The sequence below is a fragment of the Diorhabda carinulata genome, chromosome X (assembly GCF_026250575.1).
Source record: "Diorhabda carinulata isolate Delta chromosome X, icDioCari1.1, whole genome shotgun sequence".
In the NCBI taxonomy this organism is placed as follows: Eukaryota; Metazoa; Arthropoda; class Insecta; order Coleoptera; family Chrysomelidae; genus Diorhabda; species Diorhabda carinulata.
In genome coordinates, this window is record NC_079472.1 from 12,883,274 (window position 1) to 12,906,492 (window position 23,219).

A 23,219-nucleotide genomic window follows, 5' to 3' on the forward strand; every position below is an offset into this window, starting at 1 on the left:
CAAAGTTCGCACGAAGACAATGGTCGTCTGTTTTTTTGGCCAGAAATGTTCGAAAAAATACTACTTGGATACTCGTACACAAAAAATTTTATGGTATTAGATCGTTGTATGTTTATTTCACAAAATAAAATTAGGAAAGTTGTAGTGAGTGACGAAAATTTGCAAAAAAGTGACTTTCCAACGAACTCTTAGTTGAGAAGTTTTTCAAACCATCAAAAACATATTGTTCAGTAGCAAAATACGCGACTGACACTTTACATGACTGAAACGACTTCACGTCTAGTTTTTGAACAGGAAACACTAAGAGGAAGTTGTAACAATTGAATGTTCGAGTTGAAACAAGCATCGCTCAATAAGTCGCGTGACTGACACACAGATGGAGCTGCCATTGTCAAATCCATAAGACGTTTATGAAGTAGCAACTTTCAAAAGACTGTGGGTGAAATTTTATGACATTTAGATTAGTCAGAAAAAAGTGAAAGCTATTTAAGTGAAGCTACTTTTATTTTCAAAACAATCTTGGTGGAAAAAATACTGTACAAGTTCAGCAATGGCTTTAAAAATGTTATCCGGACTTTGCTCCATCTAAAAGAACCATTTGTCGTTGATTTGCTGAATTTAAACGTGGTCGTACAAACACCGATGATGGTGAAAGTTCTGATCGTCCACTTGATGTCAAAATATCAAAAAAGTCCACAATTTGGTTATACCTAATCGTAAATTGAAATTGCATGAGATAGCTGAGATCGTAAAGACTCCAGAGGGCAATGTGTTTACAATTATGCATGAACATTTGACCATGAGAAAGCTTTTTTTAAAGTGGGTGCCGCGTTTACTCGTAGTTGATCAAAAACGTGCTGATGATTCAGAGCAGTGTTTGGTAATAAACCAGATGTTTTGCGTCGATATGTGACAATGATTGAAACATGGATCCATAACTTCATTCCGGAACCAAAACGATCATCATCTGAGCCGGTGAATCACGTCCGAAGCGTCCAAAAGCACAACAGTCAGCTGGGAAGGTTATGGCTTCAGTATTTTGGGATGGCAGCCCCTAAAGGGAGAAACAATCAATAGCGAATACTACATAGAGTTGTTGGATCGTTTGAATGCAAAAATCAAGGAAAAACGGCCTCATATGACGAAGAAAAAACCATTGTTTAACCTACAATGCACCCATTTACAAGTCGATGGCAACGATGGTTGAATTGAACGAATTACGTTTCCTCATTCAACGTATAGTCCAGATCTGGCCTTCAGTGACTACTGGTTATTCGCTGATCTCAAGAAAATGCTCGCCGGTAAGAAATTCTGCTCAAATGTACGTTTCGGAGGTTGGTTTTCATCATAGATATTCCGACTTTGGAGCTACAACTCTGAATGAGTCTTATGATGTGACATTAAACCTTTTTTCCAGGTTCCTAAGCCGCTAGATCTGTTTCCTAGAATTTTTCCCTAAATTAGGATCTCATATTTTGAACCCCGAACGATGTGACCAAGATAGTTTTCTTATTTCTACTTTATGAAGGATTTCTTCGTCCTTTTCAATTATTTTCAAAACACCTACATTGATCACACGATATTTCCATGATATTCTAAGCATCCTACGATTGGCCCACATATATTCTAGTCTTAACTAGACAATACGTCTTAAGGGTGCAATCCTCGACACCAAATAAAAAGCCTGAGAGCTCATAGCACTTGGCGACATTATTCAACGTGTTCTATAGATCTTGCATGTTCTAGTCTGCATAGAATAGATTGTTCAGTGGAGTGATTTCCACTATATTCGTCAGTTTGGACTGAACGCGAATAGACGCAGTTTGATTCAGATACAATATGGTTTGGTAGACATATCACTTGAATTCATTCAACTCCCTCAAACAGCATAAAAGCCGCTTGATGAAAAATTAAGATAATTATCTAAAAAATTTTTTGTTCTATTTACAATTAACCTCGTACATATTCAATTATTTTAATAGATACCATTTTGATAGATTTGATAAAATAGTGGGCGAGCCATTTCTTAATATTAAACCTGTTCGTGTTGAACAACGAAATTTTCTTTCAACTTAATAAAATATTACTTAATAACAATTTACGTTTCAGAGCAATGTTGCCTTTTCTACTAATCGGTACGACAGCAATTTAAATATGAAAAGAAATAAATAGAAAAACTAGCGCAAGTTATTTCTCTTAATATACAAGGTCGATAATTTGCATTTATAGCCTACTGGATTATATTTCGATTGAAATTTCTCGGTAATAGTGATTTCATATATTTTCTCAATTTCTACGTATTATACAGAGTATTTTCTATCGTATATTCAAGCAGGATTATCCGTCTTCTAATTGTGCTAATTAAGTTATGAGATATGGCAACACTGATGTGAATATGTCAAATCTGACATCGCCATCATGAATTTTGACAGTTGACACTTGACAGCAGGTGAGTTTACTCAGAACGTGTTGTCATTTTGTAAGTATGAAAAGAAATAAATAGAAAAACTGGCTTAAGTTATTTCTCTCAATATACAAGGTCGATAATTTGCATTTATAGCATACTGGATTATATTTCGATTGAAATTTCTCGGTAATAGTGATTTCATATATTTTTTCAATTTCTACGTATTATTCAGAGTATTTTCTATCGTAAATCCAAGCAAGGTTATCCCTCTTCTAATTATGCTAATTAAGTTATGAGATATGGCAACACTGATGTGAATATGTCAAATCTGACATCGCCATCATGAATTTTGACAGTTTTAATGGTAAGCGTACTCAAAACATGTTATCGTTTTTGTCAAAAAATTTAATTAAATCGTAAACCTTTTCGTGCAATGATTTTCTACGACTACTAAGTCATAACATCGAACTGATGGGTCATCCTCCATATAGTCCTAGTTTAGCACCCAATGATTTCTTGTTATTATTATTAAAACAATTAATTTCTTATTGTTATATTGGAAACATTGTTTTGGAAACCAAAAATTCCGGTTGTAAATATAATGAAACTTCCCACGATCTGTTCCGATATTTCACATAACCTATAAATTATCGGTAGAAATTATTGAATACTGGCTACTGATAAGAAATGATGGTTACGTTTCGTATTTATAATAATTTACGAGAGTTATATGAAAAGTTTTCTACATCAACCTCGTTTTTAAGAAGTAAAAAGTTTACGCAAAATTTTGGTCAGTTGAATTGAATCCTAGCCTGAGGATAAGAGTTCGGGACGACCGTAACCTGCGATATCATCGAAAAAGTTCATCAAATGGTACTGGAAATTCACCGTACTACTACTACTAATATAATGGATGAATGAGTAATAGCCATCATGATTCACCGAATCAAAACGAGTCAACAAGACACCTTTGATATCGCAAATTAACATGGACATGACTTTATAGGTCGAAAAAACGCTTTTCTTGTGAGGAAAATTTTCGTATAAAGTCGTAGTCGTAGTTTTCTTTTATAGTGGAATATCTACGGGGAAATCGGGAAAATTCATAAAAACAACTCATATAAAACGAAAAGTGAATAAAAATTAACAGAATATTGAAAACCACAATGAAACCAATGACATTTCACTTTCAACCCCTGAAGAAGAAAAGAATTTGACAGATGACATACATCTGTGACAGATATTGTTATAGTATATATGATAGATGACCTACAACCATAGACATAGCAATTCTAGACTGCTGAAAATATATAATTTCTATAATGAAAAGTTGTGCTAATTTTAGAATGAAACATCCTCTGGTCTTGACAGTAACTTTCTTTGTATATCATTCTAATATTGGAACACGAATTTTATTGAAAGTGCAGTCTGGTATTACTTTGTCTATGTCCACAACATAGCTCGTGACATATGACAAGTGACAGTTGACATTTAAGGTAACTAACACCTCTCACCACTTATGAAGTAATTTCCCACTTCTTAGTATTGTCAATTCACTATTTTACGTTGTCTTATAGATATGCGATTACTACATTTAGATGTAGCATACAAAACATTGTTTTTTTTTCAATGGAAGTTGAAGTAGAATAAATTTAATAATTATTTCATTTCTATAAAAATCTGATTTCTCATTTAATTTTGAAACAGTTATAAAGAAACATATATTTATATATACAGCTGTACCCTCCCGTCCCAAAATAAATTTAAAATAAACAAATCAAAAAAACACAAAATTTCAAAAAACCAAAGAAAACAACAAATAAAACCCCTCAAAAATAAAAAAAAAAACAAACGAGAAGGACCGTTTTTGCTTACAAGGTATAATTTCGTTTTGATTGGGCCAAAATCTCCCCTAGAAATAGGCAAACACAACCCAACGAAACCACCACAACCTCAGCCCTGCAGAGGATCTATTCTTACATCAGGGTCTCCTCAAAAAAACCACCTTTCTTACAAAAATACTTTTTATCCTACCTAACTTTAACGAACGAATTTCTCTCTGTTTTTTTATCTCTTCCTTGGTTCAGTTTCTAAAATATACACATCACATTAAAACGACTTATCGAAACAAATATCAAGGTGAAGGTCCTCCGAAGATTCTCCTTCGGGGCAGGAAAGTGAAATGTCCGCTTAAAAAAAACGTGATTTTAAAAATTAATCAAACACACTGAACAATGGATTTTTTTGTCTTATCATAGCCTCTAGAAATAAGAACTTTCGATTCATTCCAAGCCTCCGATTTTTAATTGTAAAATAAAGTCTCTACGAACATTTTCAAACCCTATACAACTAAACTTTCCTAGAGAAAATAGGAAATCACAAAGAAATAGATTTGGGGATATAAGAGACCATCTATCGGAATTTTTCAAAAAACATCGACAGCCATATCTAAAGATTGCATAAGATTTTCGAAAAGACACAATTAAATATTAACGTGTAACAAATTGAAATGTACTTTACTTTGGTTAAGCCTTAAGCTTTTCTGCCATTCTACCTTTCACTCCCTCTTCCGCAGCAGTTGCCATACTTTCCTTCCACAGCAGTTTCCATTTATTCCTTCCACAGCAGTTTCCATTGTTTCCTTCCGCAGCAGCTTCGATTTTTTCCTTCCACAGCAGTTTTCATTCATTCCTTCGATAGCAGTTTCCATTCATTCCTTCCACAGCAGTTTCCATTGTTTCCTTCCGCAGCAGCTTCCATTGTTTCCTTCCATGGCAGTTTCCATTCTTTCCTGTCATGTGTTTTTTGTTTCTTTTCCTGTCTTATTCCTCAATTTTCGCCTGCTAACGCGGCCTAACGTGGCCGAACCATTTTAATTGGTTTTTCTTCGATTCTGTTTTGACTGGGTTTCAAGTTAAAATTTTCTCTTATATTGTTGTCTTATCTTGTTTTATTCCTCGATTTTCTAAGAAATATCTATTTCTATTTATTTTGGAATTTTCTTTTGGGCTAGAAACTGTGTCTTTCTTAATCGCCTCGAACAATCTTCCAGCAGCTCCAATTCTCTCGTTAACCTCTAGTTCCAATCTTCCATCTTGTGTCAGTGTCATACCAAGGTATTTGAAGCTTTTGATACATATTTGATTTTTCATCTTCTGCCATTATTATTATGATCGAATTGAAATACGAATAATTACGGAATTTTCATATCTACGAGGTCTGGCTATTAAATAGGTTCGGTTTCCAAGTATACCCCGAGGATGATCGATTTAATACAGAGCAATTCGATTTGTAGGGGATCCAGAGTTGACTAGAAACAGTTTTTGTTTTACCGATACTACCACGGCAGATGTTCTGTTTAGCAGTATTTTCAAATACTACTCGACAGGCAGACGTGATGCCTACAAACGCCTAGAACACCAATTTATCAATACAAGTGCACTGATTTCATGTGCACTCGGTCCGGTATAAACTTCTAAACTGTCAGCGATGAGGGAGGTTGATAATTTATTAATCAAATGTTGATACCCAGATAGCGTTTTTTTATTTGTTTACAAAATAATTTAATAAAAAGGATGCGAATGTTCACAAAGGAATAAAATCAAAAAACAAATTACTTATCTTCCAAATGATTATTTTCAAATATGGGTAATAAAATAGAAGAGGAAACCAAGGTAAATTTAAAAATTATATCAACAATGATTTTATACCTGAAAAATATTTTTCGTAGATTTTCAGAAAAGTGGAAAAACTTATTGTACAGTTGTTGAAGTTGAACCTTATTCTTATTAGTTTTAATTCCTTTAGTCATCTACAGCTTTTAATTATGCTCAAATTTGTTTTTATTAAAAGTGTTTTTGTATATTTTTAAAATATACGACGAATTTCAATATCACATACGAGGTCTGGGTATTAAAAAACGAGACTGGTTAGGAAAAAGGGTTTTATTACAAAAATTATTCTACATTCGAATGCTCCCCTTCAAAATACTCCCATGCCCTCGCCACACACTTTTCCATACGTTTTTTCCATTGATCAAAGCAGTGTTGGAAGTCTTCTTTGGTTAGTGCCTTTCGAAGCAGATCTTTTTCTAACCTTTCAAGGAAATCTGAGCAGACCCGTTGACGCAAGAGCTTTTGGTTATGACTTTTTGGTACTAACTTCGTAAACATTTTTGTCATGTGTAATTCCTCGTGTAAAATTTTCTTTTTCGGCGTTTACAGCCTCGGCAATCATCCGGATGCTCATTCGACGATCTGCACGCATAATTTGGTTGATTTTGGTCACTGTTTGCGGAGTTGAAACAGTAACGGGGCGATCCGGGCGCTGGTCATCTTCAGTGCTCTTTCGGCCCTAACCAAAGGGCCTACACCACTCAAAAAAACGCGCAGGAGATAGAGAATTGTCCCAGAGGCCTCTTGCAACAATTTATTGCATTCAATCGGAGCTTTTTTCTCAATTTAAGACATTTGAGATTGATACGTTCGTTTCAAATCGATAGTGCACAAATACTATAATAGTCTTTCACCCCATCCGTCTAGGGCGCCCTCTAGGCGCGCACTCTCGTTATTTAATAGCCAGACCTCGTATAATCAAAGGTTTTTTGAATACCTTCACTCCTAATTTATCTTTTCTTTGTTTATTTTACTAATAATAACGTAAATTTTTATAGAAAGTATTTCCTTTGAATGTGAACATGCAGTTAATGAAAGTACCTACTTCATTGAAACTTTCACACATTATCTGACACTCCCTAGCTCGGAGATTTGTGTAAAAAAAACGATTCTCACAATTTATTTCAAAGAATCTATTTTGTGATAACTATTGAATTATGCAGGAAAGAAACAAATCGTAATGATTACTGAATTCCTGAAATTGGTACTGAAAAATAAATAACTTAACCTAAAAGTTTCGTCGTCTAGTAGAAAAAAACAACTTCGAGATTGAAAGTTATTGATCTAACCTAACTTTTAATACAAAAACTGTAGTTTGATTACTTTATAGATTTATGGAAATTGGTTTAATATTAATAACGAAATCCGATAACTAAGAATACGGTCCCAGAAGTACCTAGTCTGACCTAGAGATGGCGGTAGTTGTTTGAAATCTTCGATTAAGAATAAATACATTTTAAAAATCATTTACTTTGATCTATCATTATAATTATACACATTATATTATAGAAAACAATATATTAATATTTTTTTTAATGTTAAGCTTACATAACGTGTTAAGACACTCCATTTTGAGTCAAGAACGTAATAATAACCCCACACGTACATCTGTCAGATATTAACCTCAAATCGGGCACAATCATCCGGCTATACACCGCGACGGTTATTGAACTGTATCATACAGTTTTTCATTACATATTTCTGACGATTCAAGTCTGTGATATAGGTGTATAACCTATAATTCGATTAAATATGAATATTTAATGCCTTTTTGTATATTTCTTATATCTGTAGGTTATACGATGTTACGACCTTGAGAATATTCATATCGTCTACATCATTATTCATAATAAAAACAATGAAAACGTGTAGGCTATGCTCAGATAATTTAATAAGTATGTCCCACCTGTTTCACACCCAGCCTATTTGAAATAAACATAGAGGACTTTTTTTATTATTACCACCGTATTAACTGTCCTTGCAAGGATGAATTTTCTTTATATTCAGTAATAATTAAGCGTCTCGAGAATATATTATGTTTATAGTCTTTTTTTATTTAGGGGTGATAAATAAAACCCAATTTTTGACCTCTTTTTTGACAATAAGTTGTATAGAACAATAGAAAAGGTTTGGACTGGTCAAAAGCTTGATAATAGCCGATTCATAAACTTGACTTGCCGTTAAAAAAAACAACGATAAACAAACAAACAGGAAAACAAATAACCTCAACATCACGCTCTAACGTCATACGTCAAAATCACGTGACAAACGCAAGAGGATGTGATTGACTCTTATAAAACCAACTACAGATGGCGACGTCAAACGGCAACTATGAATGGTATTACGCATTTCAATGTTTTTAATTTTGTAACAGCAAACGGCAACGGCGAACGGAAGTCATGTTTATGAATAGTCCTTAAGAGTCATCGAACAGTGGTGAAAATTTTATTTTACACTATTTTTTCTTTGTAATCTGGTATTAATGGACGATATTAAAAAACAACTAAGCAAAACAAGCAAAGTCAAAAAACAACAATAAACAAACAAACAGGAAAACAAATAACCTCAACATCACGGTCTAACGTCATACGTCAAAATCACGTGAGAGAATTGCTGATAGCCTTGAGCGTAAAGGGCTTGAGGGTTGAAAATGAAGTCGCTAACGTGACATGAAAACTGTCAGCAGCTCACACATTTCACACTAAGCGGTTCGAGAAGACTAAATGCTTCATCATTTTATTACTCTCACATTCATAAACATAGACTATAACTTCAAAGTAAATAAGTGATAATTTGACAGCTGTCACGTGAGGATGACATATAGCAGGAGTATAAATTACTTTTAATTTATATTTATTTTTATATGACATAAGGGTACAGACAATAAGGGCAATTTTACAGAAAAAAATGGATACTAAAACTTAAGGCGGATGGGAAAAACTCAATCAGTAAGTGGCTGATAAGGAACGAAAGCAATTCGAATGATTTTCCTAGGAGATTGTGGACAAAATGGCCAAAGTTGTTGATTTTGATTTCCGCGAATTGTTCGGTATCTACCCCAACTTCTATTTATTCTATACTTCATAACGAATGCTTTATTATTTTAATACTCTCACATACATAAAAAATAGACGATAGATGTTGTCTTTTTGCAACGAAATTAAATACGATGAATTTTAGTGAAGAACCATGAAGTTAAATACGATTACGTTTCTTTTTAGATCACTGAAACATTTTCTGGACATCCTGTATATAGCTAATTTTATTTACGTTCAAATGAATATCTTGAAACGTAAAAAATGGAGATCTTAAGATGGTTCACCTTGAGATGCCCACATAAATTGCTGAAATATTTTTTAGCTTGTGGGTTATGTTAGAAGTTTCTTATATCAATTTCAATAAATTGATTTAGTCTACGAGGATGGTCCAAGAAGTAACTGGACCAACAAAAAAAACACAGAAATGCCTACTAAGTCTTCTAGATCGCGCAATTTCAGTCGATGATCATTCAGTACCATTTTGTGGGTTTTCTTCATAATTTCTGGAGTCGTCATCTCATTGAGTGACATCACTTTTTCCATTAAAAATAGTGGAGTGTTCCACTTCGACCATTCGGCTTGTAAATATATACGAAGGTTGTCTGACAAATACCGGACTCCGACTTTACGATGATATAAGTTGCGTCGGAAATTTTTTAGACAAACCTCGTATATTGATATTGGTAAATTTCTTATAAGTTGTTTTGTTTATAAACACTATCAATCGTTAAAAAACCAGTTCTATAATCCCTATAAAAAGATGCATCTTTAGAATCAAAATGTTAATTCAGCTTTACGAATAAAAATAGTCGGACGGAGACAGATCGGGGCTATATGATGAATGTTGAATCTTTGCGAAGTCACATTCTTTTAGAGTAGCCTTGGAAAGCGAAGCACTTTGGACTGGAGCATCGCAATGGCGGATCCAGGGAATTGAAAAGGGGGATCATTAGTATTAGGACGAGTCCTCCCCCAAAGAAATGGCATTTCAAGCCTTTCACCCTCAAAATATAAGTTAATTACGTTGTTCTAAATATGGCATGGAAATAGCAACACAGACGTTGCAATTTGTTGTATTTTTAAGCGCCGATTACTTAGAACAATTTCTTCCACTAATTTACTGACTGAGTGATCGTTCGATCGTGGATCGAAGCAACAATAGTCCAGTCATCTTAGGCCAAAATAGGTGATAATTTGGGAAAATCGACATACCCAGTATATTACCACGTAAAAACTTGTATTTTGGCATCTTAGAACTATACTCAAAATTCACATATAATTGGATGGTCGCAAGTTTTAAGGTTATGGGTGGAAGGACACAAAAATCGATTTTTTTTAAATTTTTTGCAAATATCTCGTTTTCCAAGGGTTTTACGCTATTTATTTTATTATCAATATTGTAGAGAATTCAATTCTCCACAACTTACGACCATTTAATTATATAAGAATTTTGAGAATAGTTTCAGGGTGCCAAAATACAAAATTTTACGTGGTAATATACTGGGTATGTCGATTTTCAGAGGTTAACCTACTATAATAATGACTGGACTACAAGTAACGATGCGTGCGAAAGCATTTACTACGAGGATGTATTGATATCTAGTTAGCCTAGACTTGTATAAACAAAATATTGCGTTACCATAGCAACGAACAATAACTTATTAGAAGTGTAAGTGTAAAGTCAAAAAAGTAAACCAGCAGTTCATGACATGATTTTATCAGACCGTCGAATTGAGCTAAAACGGATATCAGAAGCACTGAATATTTCATACGAACGCGTTCATCATATAGTTCACGTCAATTTGGACATGAAAAAGATTGCTGCAAAATGGATCCCCAAATGTTTGAATGTTGACCAAAAGCTTGCAACTGTAGAAGTATCGCGTTCGATCTGTGCTCGATTTAAAAACGATGTAGATTCCTTAAACCGAATTGTTACTATGGATGAGACTTGAGTACATTTCTACGATCCAGAGACAAAGCAACAATCGATGGAATGGCGACATTCTGGTTCTCCAAGACCTAAGAAGTTTCGTGTCCAAAATCTGCTGGAAAAGTTCTTGCTTCAGTCCTTTGGTAGAACAATAACTGGAGATTACTATTCCACATTACTAGGGGAAAAATTTAAAGAGAAAAGACGCGGAAAGCTATCCAAAGGTGTTTTGGGGTTTGAATTACTAGAACACAACACTTATTCAGCAGATTTGGCTCCGTCCGACTATCATCTCTTTCCTCAATTAAAACAAAGTTTAAAAGGTCGTAAATTTGGTTCTATAGTAGGCTAAGAATTTTTCAATATATCCTCGTATATGAGACCAAAACTCGAAATTTCTCTATAGAATTGCATTAAATTGAAGCGTACTTCTTGTTTAAATAAGGTTCATTAATCTCGTAGGTAAAAGTGACCACTTGATAACCATATAAAGACAAGTAAGAGTCTATCGGGTCTTTCTCCGATGTAGCAAACATCAATAACATAATAAGGGAAACGGAAATTATAAGTTTACTTACATGGTAGTAATTATTTTTAATACACCATATACACGTGTTTAATTTGAAACAGTACCACAGTTTATATTTGAAGAATATTTAAAAATAAATCCAAATCAAGTCACACTTTAAAGAGGGATAGTTTAATACCGTGAAAAATCTTATGAAAACTCCGAAAGGTGAGTAATCTGATTGGTAAGAGCTCGCATTGTCGTGGTGGAAATTAATTCCTCTTCAACTATTGATTTTTCGAACACTTCTGGCAAACAAACGCTTTTGAACCATTCAGAATTGACCATTTAAGTTACTCTACGAGGATATATTGAAAAATTCTTAGCCTGGTATAGAACCAAACAAAATTTCAATGTCAAAATATTTTTAGTACTCAACATATTCTCTTCTTAATTGGATACATTTATTACAGCGAACCATCTCTAGATCTTTAAAAAAAATTTTCTTCTTGCTCTGCAGCTCCACAGCTTTTATTATCTCCTCGTCGGAAGAAAATTTACGACTTTTTAAACTTTTTTTCAGTTGAGGCAAGAGATGATAGTCGGACGGAGCCAAATCTGGTGAATGAGGGGGGTGTTCTAGTAATTCAAACCCTAAATCGCGAAGTTTTTTGTATGAGATTTGTGTGCAGGGGAGTATCTTGCAAAAACAAAACACCTTTGGATAGCTTTCCGCGTCTTTTCTCTTTAAATTTTTCCCCTAGTAATGTGGAATAGTAATCTCCAGTTATTGTTCTACCAAAGGACTGAAGCAAGAACTTTTCCAGCAGATTTTGGACACGAAACTTCTTAGGTCTTGGAGAACCAGAGTGTCGCCATTCCATCGATTGTTTCTTTGTTTCTGGATCGTAGAAATGTACCCAAGTCTCATCCATAGTAACAATTCGGTTTAAGGAATCTACATCGTTTTTAAATCGAGCACAGATCGAACGCGATGCTTCTACCCTTGCACACTTTTGGTCAACATTCAAACATTTGGGGATCCATTTTGCAGCAATCTTTTCATGTCCAAATTGACGTGAACTATATGATGAACGCGTTCGTATGAAATATTCAGTGCTTCTGATATCCGTTTTAGCTCAATTCGACGGTCTGATAAAATCATGTCATGAGCTGCATTAATATTTTCGGGAACTGACACAGAAACTGGCCTTCCCGATCGGACATCATCTTCAATGGAAAATTTACCTCTTTTGAAGCTTGCAGTCCAATTTTTCACCATCGCATACGAAGGACATTGATCACCAAGGGTATTAAGCATATCTTCGTAAATCTGCTTACCTCTTAACCCTTTTAAATACAGTTCTTGATACTCCAATTGTTCGATTTTCACAATTTCGGTGGACATATTTTTTCTTTTAATTTATAGCGTAACTCTGATTTACTTTTTTGACGTCAAACTTTACACTGACACTTCTAATAAGTTATTGTTCGTTGTTATGGTAACGCAATATTTTGTTTATGCATGGAACTGGTCTAGGCTAACTAGATATCAATACATCCTCGTAATTGAACGGTGGTGTCCAGTTACCTCAATCAGCTTCATTTTACAGTTATCCGAAATTATTTTATATTTTTTTGTCAGTGGCGACCAAATTAAGGCTCATTCCTCGTTTAAGCTTAGCAAACCACTTCCCACAAATAGTTCGAGAGCTGTAGCTGTAGATTCTGAAAGGTATTTCAACAAGTGTCTTACTGAATTAGTTGATTTTGTATTTTAATATCATGTCAGTTCGCGGAAAATTACGCCTAGTTGAGAAGCTTTCATTAAAGATATAAAATATTATCCTGCTCCAGTAGCACTCCTGAATTTGAGCTTTAAATAGGAAAGGGGGTCGTGTAGCACCTTGCTGGAAAGGGGTTTTAGTCCTCTGCTCAGCAATATAAAATTTTGTTTGTCTGGTCTATTAGAATATACTTTAGAAATAATCAGGTATTTTCGTATCTGTTCTGTTGAGCATCAGAATAATTTTTTGAAGATACTAAAATATTAGTCAAGAAGCCAAATAAACCCTGGCCAAAACGTTTCGCAGTCTACAGTTAACAAAATTGAACAAGTTTCGTGAAACTGGACATGTGAAAAATATTGAAAACCTAGGTACAATTAACTGATGAAAGAAATTAATATGTACTTCTAGAGATTGAAGAAAATCCGCACAAGACAACTCGAGAACTTACTGCCGACAATGATGAAGTGAATCATCTATTTTGAGAGACATAGTTCAAAAAGGACTCAACTGTACAAAAAGTTGGTGTCGATGGATGGGTCTAAGCGTCAATTCGAACAAGAACTACCCAATTTCCTTTACTATGAAGAAAAAACTCAACCTCAAACCCATCAAGCTTGACAGAACAAACAGAACCGTAGATATTGGAGCAGAGAAAATCATCACTGGATGTTTGAGGCTCACACTCAATATCCTAAAAAAGTAAATGTTTGAGGCTCACACTCAATATCCTAAAAAAGTAAAAGTTTGAGGGGGCACAGTTAATAGTGGGGCTGATTTAGAATAAATTCTTAGAGCCAAAGACTTTTTCCCGATGTTAATCATCACATACAGTTAGAAATTATTTAAACGAGATTTTTCTCAATAGGTGAAGACGTGGAACGTTCGAATGGCCGGCTAGACCCCCCGATTTGACTCCTCTCGATTACTTCTTATGGAGTTATTAAGAATTTAAGGTATATTTTTATAGACCAGACAATATCGTTTATTTAAAAGTTAGCAAAACGGAAGAATTTAAAAAAATAACCCTTGAGGTCATACAAAATGTTGTACGAGACTTCCAAAATCGTTTCGGTTATTGTCAAGAAGTAAATGGTGGTCATTTTGAGGTAATTGTATAGTTTAACCCTCACAGCTTCGATGACCTTGAAAATTTAATATGTTTAATGTTAATTGAAATTTTGATATCTTGCAAACATTCAATGTTTATTGATAGGGTCCAGGCGCGGGGTGGGGTTATTTTATTTTAGGTTAGGTTAGGTTTTTCGTATGTAGAAAGAATAAATAAATTTTTTAACGAAATATCGGCAATGTATCCTCTAGAAATTGATGATTTATTGAATAATTAGAAAAAGTAATAGTTAAACATTTTTTTCATTATGTCTGAACCTTACTCTTCAATAATTAATTCATGTTCATTAAAATTTTGTTCGGGGTGAAACGGGGGCGTGTATGTTAAAAATTTGAAACCAAATTTGGTTTAAATATTTAACAAAAACATCATCATCTTCATTCTAGGTAAAGTAATCAATTTAAGAATAAACATCGACCTGTTTCAGTTTTTTTTTCACATAGTACACAATAATATAATAAATTGAATTAATTCCATACAATTGGTTGATTATTAGCAATGGGGACCTACGAATTTTCAATTCCAACATATTACCACGATAAATTTAAAAGAATTTTACATTTATTTTAAATATACATTATAAAAATTATGTAAATACAGACCTGCTGCATATTCATGCTACAAAACGAAAACAATCACTCTAATCACGAACGAAACAACTTCTAAACATTATCCATCATGAACAATAATAAACACAAATTACATAAATTTTGTAATACTAAACAATATTTGTTGTACGGAAATATTAACTATATAAACAAACGCGGACAATCGCCGTCCGCAAGGTGCTAGATATCAAAAACAACTGACGTTTCGCAGTCCGAAAGTACGTCACGAGAACCGAAGAGTGACTATGGACGTGGGGGGCAAGCTACGAACTCAAAACTCAACTACATATCGCGTTTTTTCATTTTCGCCTATTTTGTTCATTATGTATTTGTTTATTTGTATACGTTAAAGGTCATATTAACAAACCCAACCTCCATTAATTACATATTAGATGTTTACGATGTACGAGATATTGAAATTGAAAAAATTCTGTAAAATTGATTTTTTTCTACTACCGTACGTTAAGTACCTACTATACATACACTTTCGAGTGCGTAAAACTTCACGCATTACTACGTAAAGTACGTAAAGAAACATACTTTAAACAGTAGTGCATTATTAAGGTCTCAGGTTCAAGTTCAAAGAGAAGCGTTGATAAATTTCGTCTGTTGTTAGTTTTAATTAAATTTTGATTTTGATAAAATTTTCGCTAGGAGGAAGAATATTGTGTGCAGTTCGTGTGGAAAGGCCTTTTTTCACTTATGCGACGATATTCACATTTATAGAAAAAGTCTACTTTACACATTTGTTACATAATTAATTATTTTTTAAAGCCCCACTAATTAAAGCCATTAAACCACATTTAACCAAAATAAATGAACGTAGTTCAAAAATTTGAGGTTTATTTCTAATGGTGTCGCACGTTATATGAATATCATTCTTGATATCAACATAAATCACAAGGATTTAGCTCTGGACAATGAGGAGGCCAAAGTTGGAGCCCTACCCGCCCAATCTGATGCCTAGCAGTCCGAGTGAAGAGAAACAAGTTCAGGGAGATCATTTTCGAGAAAACTGGTATGAGAAATTCAATTTGATGGCTGAGGGAGATATTATGGTTCAATTAAGTTACCCCCGACAATACCAATCCATACGTTCACTGAAAATGCTGCTCCATAATCTCGTAGGGACTCCCGTCTGTCCATATATCAAAATTTATGATAGATAATCTTGTGCCTCGAAAAATTGAAGATTTCATTCGCAAAATCAACTCGTGCAGGAAAATTTTCTAAGTAAAAGAGCTTGAAAAATAACTCAATTTCAGTCACCACATTTTAAGGGTTTTATCTAGGAAAGGGGTGGGCTGAGGAAATTTTGTTATAGGAAAGACCCATCTTAATTTCATGCTAGCAATCACCTTCTGATTTTTGTCGCATAAATTACGAAACACCCAGTACGTAAAGTGCATACGTATATAATTTATCATATTTTATATTGCCCGTGGCGTATGGACATGGCTTCCTTTTTGTCTACGTAAAAACTGTTTATTAGTATTCAACTACCAGCTATGGTAAAAGGAAAAAGACGAGTCTGAATAATTTATTATTATAGATATGTATGATCAAATTGATATCGGTCTAAATGAACAATAGGTCATTGTTTCAACGGCTGCATGTCGGGTAGACAGAAATAGAAAAAGGTAGTAAGAAACTACAAATATAGTCCAAGAAAATGACTGATAACCTCAACAGTTTCATATTGTTTACCAAATTTAGTATTTTCAATTCAAAGGACATGCTTTAAACAGTAGTGCATTATTAAGGTCTCCGTAGTGTAGTGGTTAAAGCGCGAGGCTCACATGCGGAAAGTCCCAGGTTCAAGTCGCGCTGATGCTATTTTTTGGGCATTACTTTGAAGCCCTATAACTCCTCAAAGGTGCAAGTTGCATCAGAATTAGAAGATTGAAATTTTACAAATGATTTGATCCGGAGATAAAGCAATAAAACGAATTGTAATCAGGAATTTATGCAAAACGAGGTTAGGATTGGCCCTTTGGCTTGGAGAGGAGAGTAAAGAAGGAAGGATGGTTCGAAGGGAGGTCTAAAAAGAAACTGGAGGGAAGAAATCTAGTACGACCAAGCAATGGGTAAAACATGGATTCGCTACGGAATCAAAACCACCATCATCATCATCTGAGTGGACTGCAGCTGGTGAACCACGTTCTAAGCGTCCAAAGACACAACAGAGAGAAGGGGAAGATTATGGCTTCAGTAATTTGAAAATATTGTTCATTAACTATCTCCAAAAGCGAGAGACAATCAATATCTAATACTAGATAGAATTATTGAATGCAAAAATCATGGAAAAACGACCTCAAATGTCGAAGAGGAAACCACATGCACAAGTCGCTGGCAATTATGATTAAATTGAACGAATTGCCTCCTCATCCAACAAATAGTTCAGAGTTTTCTCCAAGTGACTAATGTCTATTCACTGAACTCGAAAAAATTCTCGTCGGTAAGAAATTCAGCTCAAATTGAGAAGCAATTACTAAAACTGAAGCCTATTTTGGAGCAAAAGACAAATCCCTCTACAAGCACGGACTCGAGAAGTTAGAGAAGCGTTGAAATGATTGTATTGCTCGTGAAGATTATATAGAATCGATTTTTGTAAAAAAAAAATCTGTTTTTCTTAGTCACACGACTTATTGGTTGATGTTATCAGAAATAATGAGACAAGACTATGAATAAACCACAAGAAGAAGTTGAAAAACGAGATTAATACTTTAAAGAATTGTTGAATGCTCTAGAAAGAATATGGAAGGGAGAAATAGAAAATATCGTGGAGGAACCAAAAGATAAAGAAATCTTGAAACAGATAGAAAATTTTAAATAAAACGGGGATCCAGCAGATCCAAAAGAAATTTTTAGAGGCCCTGGAGATGGAATAACATTCAAGGATGGAAATAAAGTTAAATGTGTGAACGAGTACCAAGAAATGATAGTGGAAAAATATCAAGGAGGTTTAAAGTAAAATGGAGGAATAATTGATCAGATCCTTACCCTTAAGACGATAATGAGTAAAAGCTATGAGTGAAATCTAGGCCTACATGTTATATTTATAGATTTTAAGCAAGCTTATGACAATAGGTACAAATAATTCTTGTTTCAACTAAAGACTGATCTTTTTGTTCCGTTCCTGACTCATTTTTAAGCCAAAACAAATTTGTATCATCAACATTCAAGATACTGAATTCGTCATGAATCTCATCTACGTACTCGATGTTAAAAAAGGTATTATCTTTTGAGACACCTTGTATAATCTAGTATCACTAATCAGATTTATATTGAAATCCAAATAAAAATTGAAAACATTAATTTTTTATTAATGTTTCTCTAGCAATTTTTCTCTATCTAAGTTTCGAAGTTTTTTTAGAATAAATTCATGTTTCAAAATGACGGCTAGAAATTGCAAAAACGCATCATACATTTTTTACGGTCACATAAATTTCCCAGAAGTTAAACGTTGGACGTTTATATCCTGATATTTTATTTAAGCGGCAGCGCCGGGTTCGAAAAATAAATTTAGTTTAAACTACGTAAATATATAAGATCGTGCGAAATTAATAATTTAGGTAAATAAAACAATTTACCAGAAATGAATTACCGTATACGAAGATCAATCTGTATATATTGAAGAGTTAGAAATGGCAACACTGCATTTTTGGAGTCAGTAGTAACCTCCGATGTCAGCAGCATCGCGTGTTTTAACCATTTTCTCGTATTCATGATTCCTTGATCTATTTTCTTACTATTGAGATGTTTGTCCTATGTAAACTGCGGCAGCGCCGGGTCGAAATAATGTATTTACTTCATATTTTTTCAAAGTTAATAGTCAATCAGAAATAGATTGCTGAATACGAAGATCAATCTGTATATATTGAAGAATTAGAAACGGAAACACTGAATTTTTTGAGTAGTAACTACCGTTTTCAGTTGAATCGCGTGTTCTATCCATTTTTTTCGTATTTATGATTTCTTAATCTGTTTTCTTAATATTGAGATGATTGTCCTATGTAAACTGCGGCAGTTCTGAGTCGACAGTAAATTTACGTCGAATTTTTCAAATTACGTAAATATCACAATTAATCTCTGTTAAATTAGAAAAGAATATTGCTAGAAATTATTAGTTGGAGTAAAACAGTCTCAACAGAAATTGATTGTTGTAAATGAAGGTCAATCTGTGTAAATTGAAGAGTTCGAAATGGCAACACTGAATTTTTTAAGTAAGTAGTAACGTTATATCGCGTGTTTTATTAATTTTTTCGTTTTGATGATTCCTTGATCTTATTTCTCAATTATAAGATGTTTGTCCTATGTAAAATTGAGTATCAAAGTACTTGAATCACGTAAATTATGCGAATTAAATATTTAAGTAAAAAATAAAATCATTTGTAAGTGAAAAACGTACTCACCCTATCAGTTATTCTTTCTTCTATCTTTCCTCTTTTCAATTTTCTTGCTCTAATGACTTTACCGCCATCGAATTTATCCATAATTCACTTTCCGAAGTAGTTTAGAAATTTCGATACCACGAATTTACACGAAAAGTCACGGCCTTTTTTTTTCTTTACATTTTAGTAACGGAAAATATTGCTATTATCACTACAACGTTTTCAGCGACGCGATTGGCACTTTCATTGTTTTTAGTTTTCGTTTTTATTATATCTGAAACAAAAATTATAGAAGTTATAAAAGTGGCACATATATCAAAAACCGATAACGATATACTAATTTAATAAATTCGTGCTAAAATTCTTGCCAGGATGAACAGGATGTCAAGAAATCTGTCTACTCGATTTTTAACAATTTTTAACGCTTAGAAAAATATAAAATTTTGCACGGTTATCAAGAATAAACGTCAATATACTAATTTAACAAATTCGCGCCAATATTCTTGTCAGGCCAAGCAGGATATTACAAAATTTGGTAACTCGATTTCTACCCACATAAAAATCAAAAATTTTTGTAGACTTATTGATGTCGAAATACTAATTTTAAAAATTCGAATTAGTCTTCTTGTTAGGATAACCAGGACGTAACGAAATCTGTTGATTTTACCCACTTTAAAACGGTGATATGAATATAAAAATTGACGCACCTATCAAAATTCGATAACAAAATAGTGATTTAATAATTTTGTCTCATTGTCCTTATCAGGTACATCAGGTTAACAGTTTCCTTTCGGAAATGCAGCCTCATAAACGAAATCTACTATATTAGAGGCATAATGTTTAATAAATATCCACTGCCGGAAGATGGCGGTAAATTATTAGAAACATACAGAGACCAATTTTATTAAAAATTGACAAAAATTGATCTTATCTCTTATAGTACTCATATTTCCATAGAAAATGACTTTCGAAGTAACTTTATGACCTCATAGTAGTACCAAAACCCTTATCCCTCGATCGCCATATTGAAAAAAGGGGTGGAATTGTATTTATGCTCTATTCCACGATCTATTGGTCGAAGAACGAATTTGTGCAGACATTTTTTGTTGTAAATTAAATTCTCTACAAGTATTTCTATAGATTTTAACGATAAAATTAATAACAACAAAGTAATTAACAAAAATATACACTATAACTTTTCCTTCCTGGAGAATCTACCTATTTATATTGTTTATCTGTGACTATTTTTTATTTTTAATTTTCAAGGTTTCCAGGAAATCGAATATTCTAGAAAGTGATATAGTGTAATAAATAGCGAGTTATAGCAGCAGTTGAGTTACATAAAATAAATTACGCGAGTGTTTGCAAATTAACCCCAGCGCTTTGTGATTAAAAAGTACTTAAATAAATAAAAAAAACCTGATATTCATGTATTCTAATTTTTTGTCTGGCTGTATAACGCTATAATACAGCTGTTTTAAAGATGTCGGTTGAGAGACAAGGGTTGCAATTTAACTTCACACTAATCCCCCTAAAAAATTTTAAAACCAACGAAATCGAAATATCAGCAAAGTACTTTACATTTTATACATACTGTATATATTTTTCTTTCGATTGTAGAGCTTAGAAATTCACTTCTATTCACTAGAGACACACACGCATCTGTTGTTAATTAAAAATTGAATTTTCATTATAAATAAACAAAGACGAATGATTTAGAACAATCTCGTAGATGCCGCGTATTCAATCTAAATACTCACTGAAGAATATCGAAGAGGAGATCACGAACAGCATCGAGAATCGAAATATTTTCACGCTACGCTGTCACCGATTCAATCACATTGTTCTGATTTTTTTTTTTGTTCTCGTTGGAACGAATTTTATTTTAATTTTCAGTTAAACTGTTCATTAACAGTAATTTTATGCTCAATTTGGTGCTGATTCGAAGATTATATGCCCTAACATATCACGTAATCGACCCATCATGGTAATAATTCAAACCTTGCTCTAATTATTAGATGTACGGGATGTTTCGATAGCGCGCTGTATTTCAAAAACAAATCGTACAAGTATAACATCATTACTAGGACAAGGCGAGATTAAGGCTAAAAAATTCGTTTTGGCGAATAAAAACACATAATTTCGATATCACAAAGTCAATATAGACAACAGATACTGACAGACGTCAACATATATTGACAGACCACAACAGATACCTACATAAATCCGCAGACTGAAACAGATATTCACAAAGTCAACGAAGATATCAACAGATATCTACATAAATCCGCAGACTGAAACAGATATTCACAAAGTCAACAAAGATATCAACAGATATTGACAGACATCAACAGATATCTACAAAAATCCGTAGACTGAAACAGAGATTCACAAAGTCAACGAAGACATCAACAGATATTGACAGACATCAACAGATATCTACAAAAATCCGCAGGCTGCAACAGACATTCACAAGTCAACATAGATACTGACAGACATTAAACAGATATCAATAAGTGACCACAGACACGTACGGAAGTCCACAGGCCTGCAACAGAGACTTACAGACACCGATATACGAGGTTTGTCCGGAAAATACGTATAGAAGTTGAATAATAACTTTATTTTATCGGTTGCAGGCGCCGCTAGGTTGTACTGCTGCTATATCCAATCCCATCAACGCTCGGTGCGATTCAGAGCGCTCCGCGTGTAAGTTGGAGTGAGAAGCTGCTTGTTGAAAGATGTCCCTTTACGCCTACCGTCGGCACGGAGCTCTCATTGAGAAACAGCGTATCATTTACAAGTTCCATGCAAAGCTGGGCAAGAATGATATCTTAGAGTGTTTTAAACACATTTACGGAGACGATTCTTTGAGGGAAGCGTATGGACAAAGAGTTCTGATGAAAAAAAAAACGAATTCGGGCTTGTGTTCTTAAAAAACGTAGATTGACAGTCAGAGCGATAGCTGACGAGCTGTCAATCCCAAAAACAATTGTTAACGAAATTCCGACGCAAAAACTAGAAATCAACAAATTTTGTGCGAAAATCGTACCGAAGAGGGGACTTTCTCCATCTAGCCATCAATGGAGACGAGTCCTGGTTTTACAAATGCAATGTGGAACTAAAATCTCAAAGCAAGAATACAAACTAGCGGGAAAACCGAGATTAAAAAAGGCTGCAATCAATGTTGATTGTTTTCTTTGATTCTAAGGACACTTTTACGGGGAATTTGTTCCCCTCAATCGTAAGCGTGAATTATTACGATGAAGTTTTGAGACGTCTCAGAACAATGCGCCCACTTACACGTCGCTCGTTGAGCGTAAGTTTTTCGCACGAATCTATCACCGTGATAGACCATCCGCCTGATTCACCCGATTTACCTCCTTGTTTCCGAAATGCAAATACTTGGGAGATGTGCATATGGAATTCATTTACAAATAGAAGTGCATTTTATGTCAGGGCGAGTCCATTGAAGGACTCCATATTGAAATAAATGTAAATGTAATCGTATTGTTATTGCTTTCAGTTATTAAGTCGAAAATTCTAGAAAGAAATTATACTGAACACTAAATTAAACGCATTTCGGTAACCAAGTTCATCACTTTCGGTATATATATATATATACGATGGATAGTTTCTGAGATACAGAGAATCAGGCGCCCGATACAGGATATAACCATAAAGTAAATAAATTATTAATAATTTTGAAAATACAATCGAAAAGTGTACGCCCATGTT

The 23,219-nt window shown here is 33.9% G+C and overlaps 1 protein-coding gene across 9 annotated transcripts in view; it reads right to left on the minus strand.

Moving 5' to 3' along the window:
• LOC130902785 (mitogen-activated protein kinase-binding protein 1) overlaps positions 1–23,219 on the minus strand; it is a 77,152-nt gene that overhangs the window by 48,202 nt on the left and 5,731 nt on the right. For 5 of the 9 annotated variants that reach the window (XM_057815085.1, XM_057815078.1, XM_057815088.1 and 2 more), the window contains exon 2: positions 19,503–19,755. In XM_057815085.1, coding sequence (XP_057671068.1) covers positions 19,503–19,583 — 81 coding nt within the window. In that variant the 5' untranslated portion in view covers positions 19,584–19,755. Of the gene's footprint in view, positions 1–15,081; positions 15,340–19,502; positions 19,756–23,219 lie in introns of those variants that run through there. The other 4 variants (XM_057815081.1, XM_057815083.1, XM_057815087.1 and 1 more) reach the window with 4 other exon arrangements.